Consider the following 13,087-nt stretch of genomic DNA (forward strand, 5'->3'; position numbering starts at 1 on the left):
GTTGGGGGGTTGTGGGGAGAGAGAAGAGGGAGGGAGGGAGGCAGGGAGGAGGGCGGGCAGAAGGAAGGGAGGGAGGCAGGCAGTGAGCGAGTAGGGAGGGGAGTCGGGGGAGGGGGAGCCCGTATTGGTTGGGGATGGGGGCCCCCCCGCGAGGAGAATGCTGATGAGAAGACGGAGCTGCATTGGATGGAAGGCCCACCCCCGAGCCACCCCCTCTACCACCCCATGCCACCGCCCTGCCCAGACAGCCCTGGGCACAGGAGCCCACAGAGATGGGAGGCAAGGAGACCTGGGTAGAAGGCCACTGAGATGAGGGGAGAGGGCTACAGAGATGAAGAGAAATGAAGAGAAGAGAGACAGCCATCAAGACTGTCCAGAGAAGTGGGCTGAGGCCCATAAACCCCACAAGGACAGGAAAAGCCCAGGGATAAGAAAGAAAGGCCCATGGACACAAGGGAGCAGCCTGCACAGACAAGCAAAAGGACCTCGGAGACAAGGGGCAGTATGTGGACACAGAGACCTCCCGTGAAGGAAAACAGGGGAGAAGCCAGAGACACGAGAGAGGCCCCTGGAAACAGAAACCACTCCTCGGATATGGGGAGCGGTCCACAGGGCAGGGAGACAGCCAAGGAGAGCCGAAGAAGGTCACAGAAACAAGGGAGGCCTACAGACACCAGGGGACCACAAAGACAAGGATGTGGCTCATAGACACAAGAGAGCCACTGAGGCAGGAGCTGCCAGCCTGGAGATGCGGGGCAAGCTTCTCCCAATAGAAATAGCTCCTATAGAGGTGAGGGGATGGGTGGTGAGTATGGGAATTCCCTGTGGTGCACAGAGAAATCCTTGGGACCCACAGAGATGAGTGGGTGGAGAGAAGGGGCCCTCATTATCTAGTCACAGGAGCAGAGAGGCAGTGGGAAAGGTGGATAAGAGAAGGACAGGGAGCTGGAGGGCAGAGCCAGGAGAAGTGGGAGACTCCTTCTCAGGGAACACTCTAAGCCTCTCAGAAGGAGCTGAGCAGGGTAGGGGGATGGAAGAGAGAAGCGACACAGATCTTGGAGTGGGGGTGGGTGGTGCATGGCTGGCTGGGGGGGTGAAATTTGGGGGGAAGAAACATGACAGTTGGCACTGAAGGCTGAGCCCGTGACTCACCACCACCCCCGATGCTCGTGATGGGGAGGAGACACTGACACACTCACGTGCAGCCCACAGCACATGTGACCGCATGCCTCGAACACACAGCTGGCACATGGCAACTCCTGGACCACATGCCAGCCTAGCACGGGAAGCCCTCTGCAAGCTGGCATGTGGGGCATCCTGGACACACATCTGACACATATATCTGACACTGAAGGACCACCAACTTTGCACACACCTCCTTACCCCACTTGGTCAACATCTACACCCACCCCTCAAACACCACACTCAGCTTCAGCCAGGCCTAAAAGCCCAGACTCACACCTGCCTCTGGGACTTTGCTTATGCAGGACTTCAACACAGAACACCATCCTTTCAACCGGGGCGGTTGCTCATTCCTGTAAACCCAGCACTTTGGAAGGCTGAGGCAAGTGGACCACCTGAGGTTGGGAGTTCAAGACCAGCCTGGCCAACATGGCAAAACCCCGTCACTACTAAAAATACAAAAATTAGCCAGGCCTGGTGGCACGCTCCTTTAGTCCTAGCTACTTGGGAGGCTGAGGCACGAGAATCGCTTGAACCTAGGAGGCAGAGGTTGCTGTGAGCCATGATCATGCGACTGCGCTCCAGCATGGGAGACAGAGCGAGACTCTATCTCACACACACACAAAAAATAATAATGACCACCATCCACTCTAAATTTAACCTGTCCCCGAAATCCTAGCCAGTCCTGTGCTACCACCTCCAGAAAGACCAGTCCAGGCCTCAGCTTATTCCTATATCATCTGGAGAGAAGAGAGACCTACACAACCCAAATCAAGTTGGGAAGTCCAAGCAAAAGGCCTGAGAAGTTACCTGGATCCTCAGATTTTCTTCTTTCTTTTTTTTGAGATGGAGTCTCGCTCTGTTGCCCAAACGAGTGCAGTGGCGCGATCTCAGCTCACTGCAAGCTCCACCTCCCGGGTTCACGCCATTTTCCTGCCTCAGGCTCCCGAGTAGCTGGGACTATAGGTGCCCCCCACCACGCCCCGCTAATTTTTTTGTATTTTTAGTAGAGATGGGGTTTCACCATGTTAGCCAGGATGGTCTTGATCTCCTGATTCGTGATCTGCCTGCCTCGGCCTCCCAAAGTACTGGGATTACAGGTGTGAGCCACCACGCCCGGCCAGATTTTCTTTTCTTTTTTTTTTTTTTTGAGACGGAGTCTCACTCTGTCGCCCAGGCTGGAGTGCAGTGGCCGGATCTCAGCTCACTGCAAGCTCCGCCTCCCGGGTTCACGCCATTCTCCTGCCTCAGCCTCCCGAGTAGCTGGGACCACAGGCGCCCACCACCTCGCCCGGCTAGTTTTTTGTATTTTTTAGTAGAGACGGGGTTTCACCGTGTTAGCCAGGATGGTCTCGATCTCCTGACCTCGTGATCCGCCCGTCTCGGCCTCCCAAAGTGCTGGGATTACAGGCTTGAGCCACCGCGCCCGGCCCTCTTTTTTTTTTTTTTTTTTTTTTTTGACGCGGAGTCTTGCTCTGTGCCCCAGGCTGGAGTGCAGTGGCGCGATCTCGGCTCACTGCAAGCTCCGCTCCCCTGGGTTCACGCCATTCTCCTGCCTCAGCCTCCCGAGTAGCTGGGACTACAGGCGCCCGCCACCTCGCCCGGCTAATTTTCTTGTATTTTTAGTAGAGACGGGGTTTCACCGTGTTAGCCAGGATGGTCTCGATCTCCTGACCTCATGATCCGCCCGTCTCGGCCTCCCAAAGTGCTGGGATTACAGGCTTGAGCCACCGCGCCCGGCCACCCGGCCCTCTTTCTTCTTTTTTTTTTTTTTTTTTTGAGATGGGGTTTTGCTCTTGTTGCCCAGGTTGGAGTGCAACGGCGCCATCTTGGCTCACTGCAACCTCTGCCTCTGGGGTTCAAGTGATTCTATTGCCTCAGCCTCCCGAGTAGCTGGGATTATAGGCATGCACTACCATGCCCGACTAATTCTGTATTTTTAGTACAGACGGAGTTTCTCAATGTTGGTCAGGCTGGTCTTGAACTCCTGACCTCGGGTGATCAGCCTGCCTGGGTCTCCCAAAGTGTTGGGATTACAGGTGTGACCCACCGCACCCAGCCCGATCCTCAGATTTTCAAGTGGGGAAAAGGAAGTTTCAGCAGGAGCAAGAATCTGCCCAAGGTCACACAGCCTGTCAAAAACTGAGCATGGCTTCCACTTCTCTGGCACCTATCCCAGGTGATTTTGCCCTAAGGGCAAACCCAGACTGCTTCAAAGCAGGCCAAGCCTAGCTTTAGCTCACTAATTTCCACCAGCTCTTTCCTTTACTTCTTGCATTCATCCCTTCAACATCGAACCACTTGAACTTCCCACCTGCCAGGCAGGTGAGCCTGGGGGCCAAGAATGGAGACCTTAAGGTCAACTCCTGGGTTGGAATCCTGACTCTTCCTAACTATGGGAACCACGACTAGTTACTTCTCTGGGCCTCGATGTTTTGTAAAGTCAGTATGACAGTTTCTCCCTTACATGATTGTTGAGAGGATTAAACTGAATAATGCATGTAAACATTGAGCATAATACCTAGCACGTCATAATACACTCAAGAGATGTTAGTTATTATCATTAGGCTCCTAGAGATACTAATAAAAATCACAACTGGCCAGACACAGTGGCTCACACACGTAATCCCACTATTTTGGGAGGCCAAGGCAGGAGGATGGTTTGAGCCCAGGAGTTCTGAGACAGCCTGGGCAACATGGTAAGACTCTATCTCTACAAAAACAAAAAACAAAAAAACAAAAAACGGGCACGGTGGCTCATGCCTGTAATCCCAGCACTTTCGGAGGTCAAGGTAGACAGATCCACTTGAGGCCAGGAGTTCAAGACCAGCCTGGCCAACATGGCAAAAACCCGTCCCTACCAAAAAATATGAAAAATTAGCCGGGCATGGCAGCACATGCCTGTAATCCCAGCTACTCAGGAGGCTGAAAATTGCTTGAGCCTGGGAGGCAGAGGTTGCAGTCAGCTGAGATCACACCACTGCACTCCAGCCTGGGTGACAGAGCTACACTGTCTCAAAAAAAAAAAAAAAAAAAATTAGGAGCTGGGCACAGTGGCTCACATCTGTAATCCCAACACTTTGGGAGGCCGAGTTGGGGGTGGATCATCTTAGGTCAGGAGTTTGAGACCAGCCTGGCCAACATGGCAAAATCCCGTCTTTACTAAAAATACAAAAATTAGCCGGGAGTGGTGGTGTGTGCCTGTAGTCCCACCTACTCGGGAGGCTTAGGCAGGAGAATCACTTGAACCCAGGAGGCGAAGGTTGCAGTAAGCTGAGATCATGCCACTGTACTCCAGCCTGGGCGATGAGCGACAGGATCCCTCTCCAGAAAACAACAAAGCAAAACAAAAACTTAAATTAAAAAAATAGGCCAGGTGCAGTGGCTCACGCCTACAATTCCAGCACTTTGGGAGGCCAAGGCAGGTGGATCATGAGGTCAGGAGATTGAGACCACCCTGGCCAACATGGTGAAACCCCGTCTCTACTAAAAATAAAAAAATTAGCCAGGCATGGTGGCAAGTACCTGTAGTCACAGCTACTCAGGAGGCTGAGGCAGGAGAATCGCTTGAACCCGGGAGGTGGAGGTTGCAGTGAGCCGAGATTGCGCCATTGTACTCCAGCCTGGGTGACAGAGCAAGACTCTGCCGTCTCAAAAATAAATAAAATAAAATAAAATAAAGAGTAACTCCTAGATGTCTTTTACTCTGTGCCTCACAACCACCATGAGATGGGTTGTGATTAGCCCCATTTCACAGATTAGAAACTTAGGCTCAGGATAGTTGACTTGCCCTAGAACCAGGATTCCAATCCGGCAATCTGTTTTAACTACACAGGCCTGCTGTTAGATAATTTAATCCATGAGGTTAGGACATCTAATGACTAAATGACCATAGCAAAGCTGATGAATTGGTCCCGGGTCTCACCGTGAGACGCATCCCATAGTGGCTTTTGGCATCAGGTAGGTAAATAAATAAGAGTTCTGAGAGTGAGTTTCCTCATCCGAGAAACTGAAACTCCTCTGTGCTTGGGTTCAGGGAGTAGGTCTGGAAACGTTTCTTTTTTTTAAGATGGAGCCTTGCTCTGTCGCCCAGGCTGGAGTGCAGTGGCACGATCTCGGCTCACTGCAACCTCGGCCTCCTGGGTGCAATCAAATCTTGTGCCTCAGTCTCCCGAGTTGCTGGGGTTACAGGCACAAGGCAGCACACCCAGCTAATTTTTTGTATTTTTAGCAAAGATGGTAGTTTCACTAGGTTGGCCAGGTGGGTCTCTTTTTTTTTTTTTTTTTTGAGACGGAGTCTTGCTGTGTCGCCCAGACTGGAGTGCAGTGGCCGGATCTCAGCTCACTGCAAGCTCCGCCTCCCGGGTTTTTACGCCATTCTCCTGCCTCAGCCTCCCGAGTAGCTGGGACTACAGGCGCCCACCACCTCGCCCGGCTAGTTTTTTGTATTTTTTAGTAGAGACGGGGTTTCACCGTGTTAGCCAGGATGGTCTCGAACTCCTGACGTCGTGATCCGCCCGTCTCGGCCTCCCAAAGTGCTGGGATTACAGGCTTGAGCCACCGCGCCCGGCCGGCCAGGTGGGTCTCGAACGCCTGACTTCAAGTGATGAACCCTCCTCAGCCTCCCAAAATTGTTGGGATTACAGGCGTGAGCCACGGCGCCCTGCCTGGAAACGTTTCTAACAGTACTGGGGCAACTCCCTCCCAAGGCCCTGAGGGGCGCAGGAACGAGGTGAGTAGGAATGGCCAGAGCCTCTTGGACACATGGGGCCCCGCTCTCGAGGTGTAAGGGTCAGAGTCACCCCGGAAGGAGGTGGAGTGGAGTCCGCCCGCTAATGGCTCACTTCCTTCAGGCTCTCACCCCGATTGTCCTTCAGGTCCTCTACCCGCCACATTCCCTGTTTCTTCCAGTGAAATTGTCTGTCCTTGCTTCTTCTTTTTCTCGATATCCTCGCTTTCCTTGCTTCCCCTCTGACATTTCTCCTCTCTCCACTTCCCAAAAGTCCCCTCGGTCTTTACCCTGTTTCTTCCTGTCGCCTTCATTTCCCTCCTTTTAATAAAGTGAGTCTGGAGCCTTGGTTTCTTTTCTCAGTGACTGGCACTGAATGCAGTTTGCCCTCGCCCCATCACGCTAAGTGGTTTCACTTTCTCCCTCTGACCCTCGGGGAAACCACAAACGTTCCTGTGCCTCCATTCCCCGGTTCCACCCCTCCGGGTGCCGCGTGCCTCAATTTCCCAGGATCTTTCCCTCCCTCTCCCTGACCCCAACGCTGACTCCCTCATGGCGTCCCCAAGATGGCGCCCGCGGCGGCGCTCCGCCGCCTGACGTCATCGCACCGCCCTCCGCTCAGAGTTGCCCACTGGAGCCGTCGGAGGCGGAGTCAAGGAGGAGGAGGAGCATCCTCTAGGGAGGATTAAAGGGGCGGGCACTATGCACCCGAGGGCTGACCGGTGAGGGAACGTCGCTAAAGGATTGGTTGGGCGCTGAGGGAAATCTCGATGCTCCTCACTATTGGCCCAAGCCTCAGAGACATGAACTTCGATTGGCTGAACGGCAGGGCCCGAGCGGGCGATGATTGGTTGCGTCCGGCCGTCCGTGCGGCGGCCGAGGAGGAAGGTGGGAGGGGCGTTGCTGAGGGTAGCTGGGGGCGAGAGTGAGGCTACGGAGCAGGCGAGAAGCGACGCGAGAGCTAGAGCGGGCGCAGCGTTAGGGTGGCCGTGCAAGGGGAGCCGTGGCCCGGGCCCGGGCCCGGGGCGTGCGAGACGGCTGAAGCAGGTGAGCGCGAGCGGGCGCGCAAAGGCTAGCCGGGCTGCCCTCCCTGCCGCCGCGGCCTCCTCTCGCCAGGCCGCCTGCGCACTGAGGGCCTGAGGGGGTGCGCGCCGGGCAGTTAGGGCGGAGCGGCACCAACGGCCGACCGGGCGCGCGGGCAGCAAGGCGGGGGCCGGGCCCGAGCGGCAGGTGGGGAAGGGGCCTGGAGTCGCGTGCGGGGCTGAGTGAGGAGGGGCGGGGCTTGGGCTGGGGCTTTGGCGGGGCACCTGGGCGGGAAGGGGAGGCCTCAGAGCTGTCCCAGAAGGGCTCCGCCGCTCCCCAGGGTTTGGGGTAAAGGACTTGGTGGTGTGGCAAGTCCAGGACGAAGGGGTTGGGCCGGTTAGAGGCACTTGGGTGCCCAGTGAGGGGCTTAGGGCGTGAGAAAGATAATTAAGTTAATGGAGGGGGAAAATATCTAGTTCTTCCTGGAAAGAACTGGGGCAGTGAGAGGGGTTTTGGTGTGAAAAAATATTAGGAAATCGATATCCCCAAGGGAGCGGTTTAGAGCTAAGGAGGGGTCCAGTTGTAACGGATGGGGTTAAAATAATGTGAAGAGGCCTTAAACCATGTATCAGGAGGTTGGGTACCCTTGGAATACGTGGAGAGAGGTCTCTGTACAAAGAAGGGTTATGTGTATTTTAAAAGGATGTTTGGGTGTTCCTAGAATGAGCCGGGAAAGGTAGTCTTTTTTAAGTACAGGTAATTAGGCCAAGGTGAAGATGGGATTTGGTTATTGGAAGGGGAGGAAGTAGGGTGGGAGAGATCTGTGTGCTAAAGTGACGAGTGCCTGGGAATTCCTGGAATGAGACTGAGAGGTTGCTAAGACGTTGGGGGTCTGAGTACCCCCAAAGTAGTAGGCTAGTGAGAGGGGCTTGAGTGTGAGGAAAAGGGGTCTGTCTGCTGGAGTAGGGTGGTGATGGGGGTTCTGTATGAGAATAGGAGGTCCGGGTATCCCTAGAGGGGATTTGGGCAGCAGGAGGGGTGTGTTCTTGTAGAAGGAGCTTAAGCCGTTGTGAAAGACGGTCTGGATATCCCTGGAATGGGTTGAGTGTGTGTGGATCTTTACACAAAGGGGTTATGTTGCTACGAAGAGGAGGGTCTGAGCATCCCTAGAATGGGTTAGGGTGGGTTGGGTCTTCTCGCAAATTAAAAAAGATTGGGTTAATAATGTGAAGGAGGATCTGGATATTCCTGAGATGGATTTGCCGGGGCAGGGGGAGGTCTGTTTGCAAGAGAGGCATAGGTTGATATGAAGTGAGGGTATGGGCGTCCCTGAATGAGTGGCTGTGTATGAATAGGAAGGGTTTTAATCAATGGGAAGAGGGGACCTGGGTATCCCAAAGGGGATTAGAATTGTCTATTTGGTCTTGGTACAAAGAAGAGGTGATGAATGTAAAGAGTGGAAAGATACCCTGGAGACAGGAGTTAGGGTGGTGGAAGGGTCTACGTCTGAAACAGGGAGGAGTAGGCCTTTGTGAAAATGGGTCTGGGTATTCTGGATAGGGGATTAGGGTTGGAGAGAGCCTTGATTTGTAGAAGAGTTTAAGTAATTAAACAGGGCTGGGTATCATGAAGTGGTTAAGGTGGGCAAAGTCTGGGTGTGGAGATGGGTTAGGCCAATGTGAGAAAATCTGATTGTGGGGAAGGGATATAGTTTGACGTGAGGAATCCAGGCACCCGAGGAAGAGTTGGTGGGTAGCAGGGGAGTTGCGTGTGAAGGGGAGGGGTGGCACCGTGTACAGTGCTGAAAGTGGAGTGGTGGGGCGTTGGGCAGTTTGGTCTGGGTGTAAAAAGAAGTCTGAGAACCTGGGAGAAGGAGCAGAGGTCATGGGAGGGGTGTGGCTGGGAGAAACAGGTGGGGAAGGCCTATATGGGGTTTCAGTTGGGTACCTTGGAGAGGAATGGGGTGATGTGAGTTGGTAAGAAAAGGAGTCAGTGGAAGGAGGCCTGAGTGGAGGTTCCCATGTGCTGGGTGTAACTGTGGGGCCCACTGTGAGGTGTGGGAGATGAGGGGACTGAACAGGTTACAAGGATCTGGTGGGTGGAATTTGATGCAAGTTGATGTAGAGGTGAGACTGGGTAAATTCTTGGGGAAGGGACTGCCTGGGAGATTTTGTGTTTGGTGTTTGTTATGTTGAGGGGAGGAAGGATTATTAGGAGGGAAGCAGAATTTTAAAAATCGAAGGAAGAACTTAGAGGGGGCATAGATCTAAGGTATTGGGAGTGGAGAGTGATAAAGGGAAGAGCTGAGGAATCAGTGACCTAACTGGTTTGTCCCCACTGTCCCCTCTTCCAGCCCAGGGCCTTGCTGCCGCCATGACTGAGGAATCAGAGGAGACAGTCCTGTACATTGAGCACCGCTATGTCTGCTCTGAGTGCAACCAGCTCTATGGATCCCTGGAAGAGGTGCTCATGCACCAAAACTCCCACGTGCCCCAGCAGCACTTTGAGCTGGTGGGCGTGGCTGACCCCGGAGTCACTGTTGCCACAGACACAGCTTCAGGCACTGGCCTCTATCAGACCCTTGTGCAGGAGAGCCAGTACCAGTGCCTGGAGTGCGGTCAACTGCTGATGTCGCCCAGCCAGCTCCTGGAGCATCAGGAGCTGCACCTGAAGATGATGACACCCCAGGAGGCAGTGCCAGCTGAGCCACCACCCAAGGCACCACCCCTGAGCTCCAGCACCATCCACTACGAATGTGTGGATTGCAAGGCTCTCTTTGCCAGCCAGGAGCTCTGGCTGAACCACCGGCAGACACATCTCCGGGCTACACCCACCAAGGCTCCTGCCCCTGTTGTCCTGGGGTCCCCAGTTGTTCTAGGGCCTCCTGTGGGCCAGGCCCGAGTGGCTGTGGAGCACTCATATCGAAAGGCAGAAGAAGGTGGGGAAGGGGCGACTGTCCCATCTGCCGCTGCCACCACCACTGAGGTGGTGACCGAGGTGGAGCTGCTCCTCTACAAGTGCTCTGAGTGCTCCCAGCTCTTCCAGCTGCCAGCGGATTTCCTGGAGCACCAGGCCACTCACTTCCCTGCTCCTGTCCCCGAGTCTCAGGAGCCTGCCCTACAGCAGGAGGTGCAGGCTTCGTCACCTGCAGAGGTGCCTGTGTCTCAGCCTGACCCCGTGCCAGCTTCTGACCATAGTTATGAGCTGCGCAATGGTGAAGCCATTGGGCGGGATCGCCGGGGGCGCAGGGCCCGGAGGAACAACAGTGGAGAAGCAGGCGGGGCAGCCACACAGGAGCTCTTCTGCTCAGCCTGTGACCAGCTGTTTCTCTCACCCCACCAGCTACAGCAGCACCTGCGGAGTCACCGGGAGGGCGTCTTTAAGTGCCCCCTGTGCAGTCGTGTCTTCCCCAGCCCTTCCAGTCTGGACCAGCACCTTGGAGACCACAGCAGCGAGTCACACTTCCTGTGTGTAGACTGTGGCCTGGCCTTTGGCACAGAGGCCCTCCTCCTGGCCCACCGGCGAGCCCACACCCCAAATCCTCTGCATTCATGTCCGTGTGGAAAGACCTTTGTCAACCTTACCAAGTTCCTTTATCACCGGCGTACTCATGGGGTAGGGGGTGTCCCTCTGCCCACAACACCAGTCCCACCAGAGGAACCTGTCATTGGTTTCCCTGAGCCAGCCCCCGCAGAGACTGGAGAGCCAGAGGCCCCTGAGCCCCCTGTGTCTGAGGAGACTTCAGCAGGGCCCGCTGCCCCAGGCACCTACCGCTGCCTCCTGTGCAGCCGTGAATTTGGAAAGGCCTTGCAGCTGACCCGGCACCAACGTTTTGTGCACCGGCTGGAGCGGCGCCATAAATGCAGCATTTGTGGCAAGATGTTCAAGAAGAAGTCTCATGTGCGTAATCACCTGCGCACGCACACAGGGGAGCGGCCCTTCCCCTGCCCTGACTGTTCCAAGCCCTTCAACTCGCCTGCCAACCTGGCCCGCCACCGGCTCACACACACAGGAGAGCGGCCCTATCGGTGTGGGGACTGTGGCAAGGCTTTCACACAGAGCTCCACACTGAGGCAGCACCGCTTGGTGCATGCCCAGCACTTCCCCTACCGCTGCCAGGAATGTGGGGTGCGTTTTCACCGCCCTTACCGCCTGCTCATGCACCGCTACCATCACACAGGTGAATACCCCTACAAGTGTCGTGAATGCCCCCGATCTTTCTTGTTGCGCCGGCTGCTGGAGGTGCACCAGCTCGTGGTCCATGCCGGACGCCAGCCCCACCGCTGCCCATCCTGTGGGGCTGCCTTCCCCTCCTCACTGCGGCTCCGGGAGCACCGCTGTGCAGCCGCTGCTGCCCAGGCCCCACGGCGCTTTGAGTGTGGCACCTGTGGCAAGAAAGTGGGCTCAGCTGCTCGGCTGCAGGCACACGAGGCAGCCCATGCGGCTGCTGGGCCTGGAGAGGTCCTGGCTAAGGAGCCTCCTGCCCCTCGAGCCCCACGGGCCACTCGTGCACCAGTTGCCTCTCCAGCAGGCCTTGGAGGCACTGCTACAGCATCCCCTGCAGCCCCTGCCCGCCGCCGGGGTCTAGAGTGCAGCGAGTGCAAGAAGCTGTTCAGCACAGAGACATCACTGCAGGTGCACCGGCGTATCCACACAGGTGAGCGGCCGTACCCATGTCCAGACTGTGGCAAGGCGTTCCGTCAGAGTACCCACCTGAAAGACCACCGGCGCCTGCACACAGGTGAGCGGCCCTTTGCCTGTGAAGTGTGTGGCAAGGCCTTTGCCATCTCCATGCGCCTGGCAGAGCATCGCCGCATCCACACAGGCGAACGACCCTACTCCTGCCCTGACTGTGGCAAGAGCTACCGCTCCTTCTCCAACCTCTGGAAGCACCGCAAGACCCATCAGCAGCAGCATCAGGCAGCTGTGCGGCAGCAGCTGGCAGAGGCGGAGGCTGCCGTTGGCCTGGCCGTGATGGAGACTGCTGTGGAGGCGCTGCCCCTTGTGGAAGCCATTGAGATCTACCCTCTGGCCGAGGCCGAGGGGGTCCAGATCAGTGGCTGACTCTGCCTGACTTCCTCTTCAGCACTTCCATGCCCTGTTGCTGAAGGCCCTCCAGCATCCCCTTAAGCATCTGTACATACTGTGTCCCTTCCTCTTCCCATCCCTACCACCTTGTAAGTTCTAAATTGGATTTATTCTCTCCTGAGGTGGGTGCTTTGGGGTCCTTGACACACAAAAAGGTGCCCCCCCACCTTCCACCTCTTAGCACTGGTGACCCCAAAAATGAAACCATCAATAAAGACCAAGTTGCCAGCAGTGTATAGAGTGGAATTTGGGAGTCACGGGTCTTACCTCTCATGGCTGCGTCACCAGCACCCAGAAGTGGGCCTGGCAGGTAGCAGGGATAGTACAAGCCCAGTAAACATTTGCTGGGCTGAAGAGAATGACCTGCTGTTCATGGGCATGGCTCTCAAGCAGGGCCTTCACTTTACTGCTAGATGGAGGTAGCATGACTCTTGCCACTAGAGGTCCCTGGCTCTGTGGAAAAGCTCAAGGGTGCTTGTGCTGGCGGCAGGAACTTTCAGAGAAATCAGATTCTGACACCCCTGTCCCTGACTCCTGGCCTGATATGGGCCTTGTCTCCCAAGGCCATCTGATTTTCTCATTGAGCCCCAAGAGCAAATGCAGGTAGGCATGATCTCTGGGGCTGTGGAATTAAAGGAGATTCTGAATAATATGTGTCTGGACATAGGGGTGGTGACTTGAATCCCCCTGGAGTTGGACTTTGGCTCAGCCAACAGATTTTTATTGTGAGAGATGGATTGTTGGAATGGCTGGCCAATGTTTGAACATCTAGTTAGTCTCAAGTACTATATAACAGTAATATTCACACTGATTAGGTGAGAACATTTTGCAGGGAAGGAATCTCCAGTCAAAAGCATTGAGATGACTTGCCCAAGGTCAGATTCAATCCAGGCAGGGCAGAGCTTGAATTCAAGCCTGATTTCATTTCATTTGGTTTAATCACCCATATGCTTTTCTCTCCATTCTGCTGCCTTCTGCATACGTCGGGGAAGGTGGTGGAGACAAGATAGGAGTATGTGACTGGGGGGATGCTAGGCTGCTGTGCTAGCCTTGCTTCTGAGACCC

The 13,087-nt window shown here is 55.3% G+C and overlaps 2 protein-coding genes across 4 annotated transcripts in view; one reads left to right on the forward strand and one right to left on the reverse strand.

Moving 5' to 3' along the window:
• The window catches only part of GRIK5 (glutamate ionotropic receptor kainate type subunit 5), an 83,412-nt gene extending 76,930 nt beyond the window's left edge, over nucleotides 1-6,482 (reverse strand). Inside the window, exon 1 of the mRNA XM_065535552.2 lies at nucleotides 6,044-6,482. Coding sequence (XP_065391624.1) covers nucleotides 6,044-6,077 — 34 coding nt within the window. The 5' untranslated portion in view covers nucleotides 6,078-6,482. The remainder of the gene's footprint in view (nucleotides 1-6,043) is intronic.
• ZNF574 (zinc finger protein 574) lies at nucleotides 243-12,253 on the forward strand. 3 transcript variants are annotated; one of them, XM_045379498.2, is made up of 2 exons: nucleotides 243-790; nucleotides 9,288-12,253. In XM_045379498.2, exon 2 carries the CDS (start codon nucleotides 9,308-9,310, stop codon nucleotides 11,996-11,998), a length of 2,691 nt encoding a protein of 896 aa, XP_045235433.1. In that variant the 5' UTR covers nucleotides 243-790; nucleotides 9,288-9,307; the 3' UTR covers nucleotides 11,999-12,253. The 3 variants fall into 3 exon arrangements, with proteins under 3 accessions (XP_045235433.1, XP_045235434.1, XP_005589462.1); XM_045379499.3 differs by lacking the exon at nucleotides 243-790 and adding an exon at nucleotides 6,811-7,141; XM_005589405.4 differs by lacking the exon at nucleotides 243-790 and adding an exon at nucleotides 6,811-6,958.
• The last annotated feature ends 834 nt before the right edge of the window (nucleotides 12,254-13,087 follow it).

Source organism: Macaca fascicularis, chromosome 19 (assembly GCF_037993035.2).
Source record: "Macaca fascicularis isolate 582-1 chromosome 19, T2T-MFA8v1.1".
Classification (NCBI taxonomy): Eukaryota; Metazoa; Chordata; class Mammalia; order Primates; family Cercopithecidae; genus Macaca; species Macaca fascicularis.

Excerpts from the sequence above, each read along its gene's own strand:
- ZNF574 (XM_045379498.2), top strand. The coding sequence starts at position 9,308 with ATGACTGAGGAATCAGAGGAGACAGTCCTGTACATTGAGCACCGCTAT.